Source organism: Sapajus apella, unplaced genomic scaffold (genome assembly GCF_009761245.1).
Source record: "Sapajus apella isolate SASKATOON/1434 unplaced genomic scaffold, GSC_monkey_1.0 scaffold10, whole genome shotgun sequence".
Lineage (NCBI taxonomy): Eukaryota > Metazoa > Chordata > Mammalia > Primates > Cebidae > Sapajus > Sapajus apella.
In genome coordinates this window covers 31,032,078-31,045,457 of record NW_022436950.1, presented here as the reverse complement: position 1 = coordinate 31,045,457, position 13,380 = coordinate 31,032,078, and the positions used below count along the sequence as shown (strand labels likewise).

Sequence of the window (13,380 nt, the reverse complement as noted above, 5' to 3'; positions counted from 1 at the left end):
TTGGATATAGAGACCTTGAGCACATGAGATGGAAGAAGTTCCTATAAAAAAATGAACAGCCCAGGACGGGGCAAAGTGGCTCACGCCTGTAATCCCAGCACTTGGGAGGCTGAGGTGGGCAAATCACGGGGTCAGGAATTTGAGACAGTCTGACCAACTTGGTGAATCCCATCTCTACTAAAAAAAAAAAAAAAAAAGGCAAAAATTAGCCGGGCATAGTGGCACGCACCTGTAGTCCCAGCTACTCAGGAGAATTGCTTGAACCTGGGAGGCAGAGGTTGCAGTGAGCTGAGATCACACCGTTGCACTCCAGCCTGGGTGACAAAGCGAGAAACCATCAAAAATAAAAATAAAAATAAAAATAAACAGCCCTTCAGCCTTGCATGGTGGCTCACGCCTGAAATCCCCATACTTTGGGAGGCCAAGGCAGGTGGATCACCTGAAGTCAGGAGTTCAAGTGTGATACTGTGCCAGAATTGCTAGCCTTTGCTTTAGTTATTTAGTAATAACTAAAATAAGCAGCCCAGGATAACTAAGATCTGTGTGTAAACAAATGCTTATCTTGACTTCTGTAAACCACTGAAGTAACAAAGAGAATGACAAAAGTCCCCTGGCCCTTGGAATGTCCGGAGACCCCTGCCCTCGTCTCCACCCAGGAGGTGAATTACAGAATCCCTTGGACCTTGGAATGTCCAGGGACCCCCGCCCTCGTCTCCGCCCAGGAGGTGAATCACAAAATCCCCTAGCCCTTGGAATGTCCAAAACCTTTTCATCCCCATCCCCGCTCCTCACCCCCACTCCCAAGGTGGTTTTTCGGGTATAAAAAGTCTTGGCACCCTCCTTTTGATGCCACAGGTTGGAGAGACGTGAGTCCTCTGTGGTCACCGGCATAATAAATGACCCTGCAATCTGGCATACTTTTGTCTTGGTGCTAACTTTCTACGCTCAGTCCAATACAACACAAGACCAGTTTGGCTAACATGGTGAAACCCCATTTCCACTAAAAATAAGAAAAAATCAGCTGGGTATGGTGATACATGACTATAATCCCAGTTACTTGGGAGACTGAGGCAGGAGAGTCGCTTGAACCCGGGAGGCAGAGGTTGCAGTGACCTGAGATCACACCATTGCACTCCAGCTTGGGCAACAAGAGCAAAACTCAGTCTCAAAAAAAAAAAAAAAGAAAAGAAAAGAAAAGATAAGAACAGCCCTGTGGGTATGGCTAACAGCCAAGAAGAAAGGAAAAAGAAAGGGAGAGAAGACTGATCACCCAGCAGTAGTTTGAAGCCTGTAGGCCATATAAAGCAGGGCAATCTAATATTAAATTTGTGTCAATGTACTGTTATGATGTAAATGTGCGGCGTGCTCCCATACTCTTTGTAATAAAGGCAGCTGCACACATCAGTGCCTCATGTGAGAGATGGTTCAGAAGTTAGAAGAAAAGGAGCTCTTGTCCCCTATGTGGGTCAGTGTGGTACATGAGGACAGAATAGTAGCATGTGTGGGAAGCAAGATGACCCACCCAATGCCAAGGCAGGAGTTAAGAGTGAAGGGCTCCTGAGAGAAGCGTAAGCCACTCATTCCTTCTCCAGACTTACAAAAGACATCGGGTTATGGATATGTTGGTGGCAGTGGATACACAAAGCTCCCACCCTTACGTAAGATGGGATTTGAGGAAATTCATTAGAGTCTCAAAGTATGGAGTACTTCTGATAAATTTTGATCTGAAGCCATTAGTTTGTTTTAGTGATGAACTTTATATGAAACATCCACGAAACCTTATTTAATTTCTGCAGGATGTTTTTGAGGATGGTGCTTCCTTAGTACCCTCTTTATGAAGACCCACAAGAAAATTTTCTTTTAAGTTTTGTTACTGACGATGGTTAGGCTTATCTTGAATAGTTAATTGATTTGTTGGATCTTGTTTCCTTCTCTGCCTTGCTGGCTGCTGGATCCAAATCTGGATCTATCTACACTGAACAAAGCACCTCACAGCACACAACTCGGGTTTGAACTGTTTCTGTCTTGTCTCTCCTACTCCTGTTTTTCCTCAGACCCAATTTCCTTATTTATTTATTTATTTAATTTGAGATGGAGTTTCGCTCTTGTTGCCCAGGCTGGAATGCAATGGCACGATCTTAGCTCACTGCAATCTCCGCCTCCCAGGTTCAAGCAATTCTCCTGCCTCAGCCTCCTGAGTAGCTAGGATTACAGGCATGTACCACCATGCCCAGCTAATTTTTGTATTCTTAGTAGAGATGGTGTTTCATCATGTTGGTCAGGCTGGTCTCGAACTCCCGACCTCAGGTGATCCGCCTGCCTCAGCCTCTCAAAGTGCTGGGCTTATAGGCATGAGCCACCGCACTTGGCCACTTATTTTGAATTTTTAAAATTTATTGTACCATAATTTTTTTAATTTTAAAAATTTATTGTAGCACACTTTTTTATTAGCAACCTTAATTAATTAATTAATTAATTTTTATTTATTTGTTTTTTAAGAGAGGAACTCTTGCTCTGTTCCTCAGGCTAGACTTGAACTCCTGGGCTCAAACAATCTTCCTGCCTCGGCCTCCTGAGTAGCTGAGACTGCAGGTGCACGCCACTGTGCCTGACTAACCTTAATGCATTTTTAAAAACCAAAGAAAACAAACATACAGTCCAACAAATTTCTCCAGAAAATTTCAATTCCTTATTTTCCACTTAGTATTATTTTCTATGTGTCATCATACTTTACTCTCTATTGAAATGACATGAGGCTGAGTTTCCTCACATGCATGTGGTTTTTGTAAATGTCCTGAAATTCTTTCACAAAGCACATATAGTAAAACACAGTGAATTATATTTGCACTGGAAATCTCATGGTGGAATGAGGTATTGGCAATGGAAGTGAGAGGGAAGGCATGGTGTTAGAAGGATAGGAGTGCCATAGGTAAGAGGGACCAGTTCATTTACGTGTCTTTTTTTTTTGAGACGGAGTTTCGCTCTTGTTACCCAGGCTGGAGTGCAATGGCGCCATCTCACCGCAACCTCCGCCTCCTGGGTTCAGGCAATTCTCCTGCCTCAACCTCCTGAGTAGCTGGGATTACAGGCACGCGCCACCATGCCCAGCTAATTTTTTGTATTTTTAGTAGAGACGGGGTTTCACCATGTTGACCAGGATGGTCTCGATCTCTTGACCTCGTGATCCACCCGCCTCGGCCTCCCACAGTGCTGGGATTACAGGCTTGAGCCACCATGCCCAGCCGCCAAGACTTTTTATACCCGAAAAACCACCTTGGGAGTGGGGTGAGGAGCGGGGATGGGGATGAAAAGGCTTCAGACATTCCAAGGGCTAGGGGATTCTGTAATTCACCTCCTGGGCGGAGACGAGGGTGGGGGTCTCCGGACATTCCAAGGGCCAGGGGACTTTTGTCATTCTGTTTATTACTTCAATGGTTTACAGAAGTCAAGATAAGCATTTGTTTACACACAGATCTTAGTTATCCTGGGCTGCTTATTTTAGTTATTACCGGTAAGCAAAGGCTAGCAATTCTGGCACAATATCACAGCTTCCCATCTTGAAAACATGTTATCATGGTTAGCCGAGTGCCATAATCGCTTATAAATGCTTAATAGGTTGAAAGAAAGACAGAACTCTACTAGTGCCAGAAACACAAGCTAAATATTTTATTAGATTTTAAAGGAGAAAAGTGGAGAATCTAAATACTTCAGTACAAATCCATGGCTCGTCTAAGAGAGCCAACTTTGGCGTTTGTAGCCCCCCAGTCAAGAAATCTCCTGTACTCCCCCGGCCTCAGCAGATACTGCCTCCCCCTGTAGTTGGGCATCTCATAGAGGATCCAGCTGCCCTCCAGCACATTGAGGGAGTGAATTTCAGTGAGGTGGAAGCGGTCCTGAACAGAGAGACAGTCATCTGTGAGCTCTGACATTTGTCCTCTCAATTCATCTCTCTCGTAGATCTTCATTCTGTGAGTGCCAGAGTGCTGCAGTAGCAGACAGAAAAGCAAGAAACGAACAAAAATAGATTGAAATTCAAGTTCCAGTCCCTACACCTCCCCTGCTACAGCTGCCTAGAAAAGTTCTCCCAGGCCAAGTTTGCTTCTAGAACAACCAAGTTGCAAAGTGAAGGGGCTGTCCCATCCCCAGCCACCCACTGCTAAGTCTAATGATTCATGGGCAGATCGAGGTCTTTGGGAGTCAAGATTTGCTTGCAATAAAATTTATCACATCACTTTAGTGCCTGTTATTTGAGAAGGCCTTTCTCAAAGGAGAAAACTGAGAATCATTGGAAAGCTAAGCGTCATATTATATACAAATAGTGAAAGGGAAATAAATCTTGGGACCTCAGAATCACTCAGCTAAAGGGAAAAGCCAAGCTGGGAACTGCTTAAGGCAAAGCTGCCTCCCATTCTATTCAAAGTCATCCCTCAGAGCTCACCTGAGACAAATGCATATCTGATTGCTTCCTCTCCCCTACTGTTTATGTAAAGATGCAGATTCACTGAGCCAGACTAAATTGCGTATTCAGTGGAAAGCTGCCAAGGACTCAAAAGAACCTTTTTTCTCTTATCTGCTTCTAACCATGAAGCCCCTATTTCCTGCCTTAGCAGACTGAACCTATTTACATCCTACACGTATTGATTGATGTCTCAAGTCTCCCTAAAATGTATACAAGCAAACTGTATCCCCAACCACCTTGGGCACATGTCTCAGGACTTTCTGAGGCTGTCATGGGTGTGTCCTTAACCTTGGCAAAATAAACTTTCAGAATCGACTGAGATCTGTCTTAGATATTTGGTATTCACTACTATACACAGACACACACACACACACACACACACACACACACACACACACACACGTTAGTTGAGACAGGGCCTCCCCCTGTCACCCAGGCTGAAGTGCAGTGGCATGATCATCACTCACAGCCCCCTCAGCCTCCTGAGCTCAAGTGACCCTCCCACTTTAGCCTCCCTAGTAGCTGGGACTACAGGTGTGCACCATCACATCTGGCTGATTTTTTGTATCTTTTTTGGTAGACACAGCGTCTTGTTATGTTAGCCAGGCTTGTCTCAAACTCCTGGGCTCAAGTGATCCAATCACCTCAGCCTCCCAAAGTGTTAGGATTACAGACCTGAGCCACTGAGCTCTGATCATTTGATATATTACCATTGTTTAAAAGATAGCAACATTTAGCTATTTTCTGTAAGACTAATGTATTTGTTTTTATGTAACCTATGGAGCAAGGACTCTTAAGCTCTTGTAAAACAAAATGACATGTTTTCCTTATCTCTGCTTTCATAACCCCAGTTTCAGTTCAATTTTTTTTTTTTAATTGAGACGGAATCTCACTCTGTCATCCAGGCTGGAGTGCAGTGGCTCAATCTCAGCTCACTGCAACCTCCACCTCGCAAGTTCAAGCGATTCATCTGCCTCAGCCTCCTGAGTAGCTGGGACTACAGGTGCATGCCACCATGCCCAGCTAATTTTTGTACTTTTAGAAGAGACAAGGTTTCACCATGTTGGCCAGGCTGATCTCGAACTCCTGACCTCATGATCTGCCTGCCTTGGCCTCCCAAAGTGCTGGGATTACAGGCTTAAGCCACTGTTCCTAGTCTTCAGTTCAAATTTCAACCTGTCCGACTTTTAAGTTTCCTTTCTAGCCTCCTGCTCTCAACTTACTCATTTCCCTCAGAAGCAGGGATCACCTTCATTCAGTTCTGTTTTGATGACACTGTATCCCATGACTCCCACATGCCACAGTTCTAAGAACCCTGCAATCACTCCCCAGAAAATGTGGAATCTCAAACTTCAGTTTCAGATTTAGCCTTTTCTCTAATTTATACCTCTAACTGAGCTAATACGTACTGACCATTAAATTAGAATAGAAATCAGAAGGCAGGATCCTATCTTCTCTAGGAGGAATAATCAAGTAGAAAAGTAAGATAAAGCAAACAGAAGTATCTTTTAATCGATTAAACAGCCCCAGGTTATATTTATACATTTTGATATGTTTGATTTCTGACTTGCTATGGCTTGAAATGAACATTTAATACATTTTATTTTGAACAGATGGTAAATTTAGTCTCCTCCATGTCCTGCTTTTTCTTAATTAGTCTGTGATCTTTCAACTTTTTGATTATGTTTAAAATATAAAATCTGGGAGCATGTGATTTTAAAAAAAACAACAGAGTTTATGAGGAACGGCTTCCCATCTGAGACATCGTTCTAGACTGGTTGGCTTGTACTGTCACTTCCACTTTCTGTCCTCTAGTTGGAACTATTTGGTTTACGAATAATGTGATTAAATAGGCCAGATGCGGTGGTTCATGCCTGTAATCCCAGCACTTTGGAAGGTCGAGGCAGGCAGATCACTTGAGGCCAGGAGTTCGAGATCAGCCTGGGCAACATGGTGAACCCCATTTCTACCACAAACACAACAAATTAGCTGGCCGTTGTGGTGCATGCCTGGAATCCCAGCTACTTAGGAGGATGAGGCAGGAGAATCCGAACCCAGGAAGTGAGGCTACAGTGAGCCGAGATGGCGCCACTGCACCCCAGCCTGGGTGACAGAGCGGGACTCTGTCTCAACAACAACAACAACAACAACAAAGAATAATATCATTAAATAGCTTGTATTTTCAAAAAGATGGAAGGCAAAGACAGAGCCACACTCACCGGGGGGATGAGGCGGCAGGAGCGGATGGAGTCGCTGAGGCCCATCCATTGCTGGTGATCTGGGTACTCCCCGCGCCGCAGGAAGTACTGCTGACCTTGGTAGTTGGGGCGCTCATAGATCATCCAGCAGCCGCTCTCCACCCGGATGGAGTTGCAGCGGCTGATACAGGGCTGCAGGTTGGGGGAGTCAGCGGTGCATTCGTGGCAGCGGCCCTGGAAGGCCCGGTCCTCATAGAAGGTGATCTGCAAAATGGAAGATGTGGGAGCAAGGAGCGATTGGCCCCCACGGAGACCACTACCTGGGCCAAGGCCGAGCGCCCGGTACCCAGGACTTACCTTTCCCATTCTGAAGGAAGCAAGCAGACGTGCTCTCGGTGCTGTGTGGGACTGGGGGAGCGTCGCTGTGTATATAGCGGCCCGGACTGCTGCCTCCACAGGACATCACACAAAAGGGCCCATTTCGGTGAGTAAGGGGATTTGCAGGCTCGCTGCTCTCCCTCCCCCGGTCATTGGGGTTGGCTGAATGGTTTACTCTCATTCTTTCTGGTAGGTTCGGGTTGTTCTAATTCACTAAAGCTGTTGTTGCCATCGAAATGAATAGAGTACACTTTTAGTTGAGCAAAAGGATGGGAGAAATTCTGTCTCTATGCTTTTATTTTATAGGTTACTCTGCTTAGCTGACTTCTTAAAGGTCATTAAGCTAAGCAAGGAATTCTGCTCAGGGACTGGTGGTATTTTTTTTTTAAAGCCACGGTTGTTCATCAGCTGTAACAGAGACTTGGGAGTGTGTGTGTGTGTGTGTGTGTGCGCGCGCGCGCGCGCATATTTTAACTTTCATTCTTCATTGTGTCATAGCTGTGTATCCTTTCTTTAATAGTGCTTTGGAGGTCTTTGAAGCATTTGAAAAGGAAGGCCAAAATATAAAGAACAAGTCAGAAAAAAAATGTCCTCATCCTCACTGTTTTATTGAACTCTTATGGTTAAGTACAGAGCAGTGACAGTAGACAAAATTTACCCTGAAAACTGTGGGTACATCTGATTTAAATTTTGGCAACCAAGAAGAGCTAACCAGAAAGAACATTTTTCTTATTTTGTCTTCTAGATTCAGGGTGTCCATGATAATTTGGGCTTATGGATCGGAGCTGTTCCCTAAGCCTAGAACACCTTCCCTTCCCCCAAAGCTTGCCAAATTCTGCCCAATCTTCAAGGCTGTCCAGGGTCCTCTTCCTAGGAAATCTCTTCTCAGATCCAGCTCCTCTTCATCTCTCCCTTCTCTGAAACATCAGCATCACCTCATTACTGCCCAGCTTCTCTTAAATATTGTCTTCCTCACGCAGTTTCTTCTTTTCCAGGTTTCTTCTCTTCAAAAGAGTTTTAAGCTTAAGGATAAGGATCGTGCCACACTTCTCTATTTCCCATAATGACTTATTAATTAATTGGGCAGATGATAAACAGAGCCCTGGTGATTCCTATTCTATTCTGGAAAACAATTGCTCTCCCATATGAGGTCACCCCATGTCGAGTTCAAAGACACAGAAGCCACATATGTTCAGATATGGGCTTTCTCCTGCTCACTCCTCTACTACACCCACTGCTTCTGATACTCTCCCTTCTGTTCTTTCCAGTCTCTGGTGACCTGGGAAGACTGAAGGGAAATAAAAATGACCCAGAAGCCTGCCAGCTGGTGTAGACAGACCATGTGGTGACGTCCCTGGGAGGTGGAAGGGGGCAACTAAGATGGGCAAGCACACAACTGGAGCTGTCAGAGTGAGGCTGCAGAACTTACCTCGCATGACCAAGCATGTGAAAATGAAAAAGAAAAGGTGATTTCGTGAAAGGAAATAAAGAGATTCTCAGCCACTTCCTTGTATTTTAGAAGATGGATGGGTCCATGGAATGAGACATTGGGTCTTGAATGCAGCAAAACATGCTGTATTGGCTGATGACATCTCTTTGTGTTATAAGAATGGGGAATGAAGACAGTGCCTGAGCCTTTTATCACAAGTATTTGAATACTGAGTTTAACTCTCAAGTTATACATAAGCTTTTTTCCTTTAAAAATAAGTGCAAAACTTTTTCTTAAAAAGTCAGGCCTTATTTAAATCAGAAAAATATACCCATGTAGGCCCTCTAAGATGGTTAATATAAGCTTGTATATCAAAATATTTGAATAGATCTCACAAAACCCTGGCTTTTTCCATAAACAGTCATTCATTTAAAAGCCATTAAAATTAACTGAGGTCTTTTAGAGGCCTCAGTGGAAAATTCATTACCCTCTCTCGCCTCCCCTAACACAAATATTATAACTTATAATCTGATTATTACAGACTTCTTTTCCTGGCTCTCTGATAACCAGCTATGCGTCTTCTACATGAAGCCCGCTGAGTTCATCAGTACATCATTGCATCGTTGAAATGGCCCTGCTGAACTATGCCATGTCTGCTTTTGCTTAAATGGGTAGGACTGAACCTGCAGCAAACTTTGGAGCATGAATTTGGCTCACAATGATAAAAATAATAATACTTAATAATAGCCTACTGTATCATGAGTGTCTAGTAAATTCTAGACATTGTACCGGGAATCTTATACAAGCTACATCATGTAGCCAACCCAGTCCAATTAACATCAGGACTCCCCAAAATATTTGAGAGATATTATGCCTAGAGCATAATAGAGCTCCTCCCTACTCTATGAAGTACGCTCCTTTCTTCCCACTCTCTCACATGTCCAAGTTCTATCCATATGCCCCCCCTCCTCAAACAGCTGCCTGTGGCTACCAGTGTCCCCAGGAGGCTAGGCCTGGTGAAAACTCCCTCTTAGGTCTCAGGAGTGAGCTTGGGTCTAAATGGAGGGAATTTTGAAGATCCAGGTATGAAGAATGTGGTCTAGAAGAAGTGTGGACGTGTCCCAAAGCCCCACAGACTCCTGCCCCACTGGGAAGAGTTCAGCTAGAGGAAGCCAGAGTGAAGTTCTCTGAAGTATCCAGTCCAGTCGGGGGGTCTTGGTCCATGAAGTCTAATCACAGTACTGATCACTAGGGAGAAACACATCTGGAAAGGTACACATAGCTAGTGAGTGAGAGAACTGGGAATTGAGCTCAAGGCCTAAGCTAATGGTCTCTTCATACACTGATGGTTTGTTTCAGATGTGATCTTTTCAGGTGTGCAGATCTTATATCTTCTCTAAATTATACACTTGTCATAGTAGGTCCAATGTCATGCTTTTTTGAAAAATTTCCACAAGGTCTGGCACCCAAATAACCCTATCAATGCTACATATCTTGCGCTTTAACAGGAGTTCCAATATATTCTAATGCGTTGGCCAATTGATTAATTGGTGGAAGGCTTATGTCTTTCTTTTTCTTTTCTTTTGTTTTTGTTTTGGTTTTTTGAGACAGGGTCTTGCTCTGTCATTCAGGCTGGAGTGCAGTGGCATGACCACAGCTCACTGCAACCTCAACTTCTTGGGCTCAAGTGGTCCTCCCACCTCAGTCTCCTGAGTAGCTGGGACTACAGCTGTGCACCACCACAGTTGGCTAATTTTTTGTATTTTTTGTTAGAGACAGGGTTTCACCATGTTGCCCAGGCTGATCTCAAATTCCTGGGCTCAAGCAATCTGCCGGCCTCAACCTTCCAAAGTGCTAGCATTACAGGTTTGAACCACTGCACCCCGTCCTGAGTTAATTTTCATATATGGTATGAGATGGGGTTCAGCTTCATTTTGCATGTGGATATCCAGTAGTCCCAGCACTATTTATTAAAAAGATTATTTATTCCCCATCGAATGGTCTTAGCACCTTTGTCAAAGATCAGTTGATAAATCTCCACCCAGGGATATGTAAAATTTAAAAAAAAATCAGTTGAACATAAACATATAGGAGGCTTACTTCTAAACTCACAATTCTATTCCATTCATCTCTATGTCTGTCCTTATGCTAGTACCTCACTATCTTGATTACCATTGTTTTGTGGTCAATTTTGAAATTGGGAAGTGTGAATGTTCCTGCTTTTTGTTCTTTCTCAAGGCTGTTTTGGCTATTCTGGGTCCCTTGCAACTCCATATAGATTTTAAAATCAGCTTATCAATTTTTACAAAAAAGTCAACTGGGACAGGCCATTTTTATTTTATTTTACTTCATTATTATTCTTATTATGAGATAAAGTTTTGCTCTTGTCGCCCAGGCTTGGGTGCAGTGGCATGATCTCGGCTCACTGCACCATCCACCTCCTGAGTTCAAGTGATTCTCCTGCCTCAGCCTCCCAAGTAGCTGGGATTACAGACATGTGCCACCATACCCAACTAATGTTTTGTATTTTTAGTAGAAATGGGGTTTCTCCATGTTGGTCAGGCTGGTCTCGAACTGACCTCAGGTGATCTGCTTGCCTTGGCCTCCCAAAGTGCTGGGATTACAGGCGTGAGCCACCGCACCTGGCCTATTTTTGCTTATATAAATTTGGGAAAGAAACTAACATTCTGGAATTGCAACTGAATATTTTTTATTTGAGTTATAATTTACATACCACATAAATCAATTAAAAGTGTACAATTTAGTGGCTACTAGTGTATTTACAGAGCTGTTCAACTAACACCACAATCAGTTTTAGAACATTATCATCACCCCCCAAAAAAACCCCTGTACCCATTAGCAGCCATTCCCTATTTCTCCCCAGTTATCACTCCGTTTTTCCACCCCAGCAGGTAGGCAACCACTAATCTTTATTGTCTATTTGCTTATTTTGGAAATTTCATATAAATGGAATTATAAAATATGTAATCTCCAATGAATTTCTTTCAGTTAGTATGTTTTAAAAGTTCACCATATTGTAACATGAGTTGATACTTAAATCCTTTTTTTGTGTGTGATGGAGTCTTGCTCTGTTGCCCAGGCTGGAGTGCAATGGCGCAATCTCGGCTCACTGCAACCTCCACCTCCTGGGTTCAGGTGATTCTCCTGCCTCAGCCTCCTGAGTGGCTGAGATTACAGGTGCATACCACCACACTTGACTAATTTTTGTATTTTTAGTAGAGACGGGGCTTCACCTTGTTTATCAGGCTGGTCTTGAACTCCTGACCTCATGATCCACCAGCCTTAGCCTCCCAAAGTGCTAATATTACAGGCATGAGATGAGTTGATATTTAATTCCTTTTAAAAGCCTAATAGTATTCTATTTTATGGATATACCACATTTTATTTATGGATCAGTTGATGGACATTTGGGTTGATTATACTTTTTAGTTATTATGAATAATTCTTTTATATACATTTGTGTACAAGCATTTGTGCTGAACATATGTTTTAATTTTTCTGGGGTATATACCTAGGAATAGATTACTAGGTAATAGAACTATGATATAAAGTATGATATAAACATATGATAACTATGTTTAACCTTCTGAGGAACTACCAGGCTATTTTCCAAAGCAGGGACATAATTTTACTTTGTTTTTGTTACATTTTTTTCCCACCAACAATGTATAGGTCTTTCCATTTTCTCACATCCTCACCAACACATGATTAACTTTCTTTTTGATTATGGCCATCTTAGTAAATGTGAAGTAGTATCTCATCTTGCTTTTTGTTTCATAAAAAACTCCACTGACATAAAATTCATATACAAAGAATGTGCAGCTCTATTATAGTGGAAAAAAATCCCAGAGATATGTAGGATAGCAAATATTAATCGCTCACTCTGCATATAGTTCTTTTTTTTTTTTTTAGAGACAGGGTCTCACTTTGTCACCCAGGCTGGTAGTGTTGATATCCTGGGCTAAAGCAATCCATCTGCTTTGGCCTCCCAAAGTGCTGGGATTATAGGTGTGAGCCACTGTGCCCAGCCAGAGTCTTCAATAATTTAGTCTTGATAAAAATTCATAATGAAGTCCAACACGAAGATGACCACATTGTGATACTGAATTTGAGAAGACACTGCGGATATATTAAATTCTTACATTTGTATAATGATTTAAAGGTAACAAAATTTGCTCACAATCTTTTCCCATAATTTCATTGTCATCATTCTGGGATTTAGTGAAGGAAAAATTTATTATCACTTGTTTCCAGTAAGGTAATTTAGGCACAGAGAAGGTAAGAAGTGACTGGCTCAAAGAGATAAGCTAGGAAGTGCAATAACCAACCATTTGGGTTCACCTGACACTGAGGAGCTTTCTGGGATGGAAGACTTTAAGTGCTAAAACTGGGAGAGTCTCTGGAAAACTGGGCTGGGTTGATTACTCCACTAGTAAGTAGCAGAGGTAGGATACGGAATCAGGCTGTTTAACTCTTGGTTTAACACCTTTCCTACCAGATTACCTAGTGAAGCAGGCTTGCCCTTGTCTACTTGCAAGTTCTCTTTAAAACTCCTTTCTTCAGCCAGTTGACGTGGCTCACACCTGTAATCCCAACACTTTGGGAGGCCGAGGCGGGTGGATCACCTGAGGTCAGGAGTTCAAGACCAGCCTAGCCAAGATGGTAAAACCCTGTCTCTACTAAAAATATAAAAATTAGCCAGGCATTGTGGTGCGTGCCTATTATCCCAGCTACTTGGGAGGCTGAGGCAGAAGAATCACTTGAACCTGGGAGGCGGAGGTTCCAGTGAGCTGAGATCACGCCACTGCACTCCAGTCTAAGCAACAGAGTGAGACTCTGTCTCACCAAAACAAAACAAAACAAAACAAAAACACCTCCTCTCTTCATGCATTTTC

General features: G+C 43.0%; 2 protein-coding genes across 2 annotated transcripts in view; both read right to left on the bottom strand.

Annotated features, from left to right (window-relative positions):
* Positions 1-3,642: 3,642 nt before the first annotated feature.
* LOC116551521 (gamma-crystallin B) lies at positions 3,643-7,126 on the bottom strand. The gene is made up of 3 exons (XM_032277690.1): positions 7,015-7,126; positions 6,679-6,921; positions 3,643-3,983 (listed from the first exon to the last, which is right to left on the bottom strand). The coding sequence occupies exons 1-3, from the start codon at positions 7,021-7,023 to the stop codon at positions 3,708-3,710; spliced, it is 528 nt and encodes a 175-aa protein (XP_032133581.1). The 5' UTR covers positions 7,024-7,126; the 3' UTR covers positions 3,643-3,707.
* Positions 7,127-8,643: 1,517 nt separating this feature from the next.
* The window catches only part of CRYGA (crystallin gamma A), a 9,490-nt gene continuing 4,753 nt past the window's right edge, over positions 8,644-13,380 (bottom strand). The window contains exon 3 of the mRNA XM_032278444.1: positions 8,644-9,728. Within this exon, the coding sequence (XP_032134335.1) occupies positions 9,627-9,728 (102 nt within the window). The 3' untranslated portion in view covers positions 8,644-9,626. The remainder of the gene's footprint in view (positions 9,729-13,380) is intronic.

Bases quoted from the DNA above. Each gene is read 5' to 3' on its own strand.
- LOC116551521 (XM_032277690.1), bottom strand. The intron at 3,984-6,678 runs GTGAGTGTGGCT...CTGCTACTGCAG, and splicing joins CCTGCCGCCTCATCCCCCCG to CACTCTGGCACTCACAGAAT.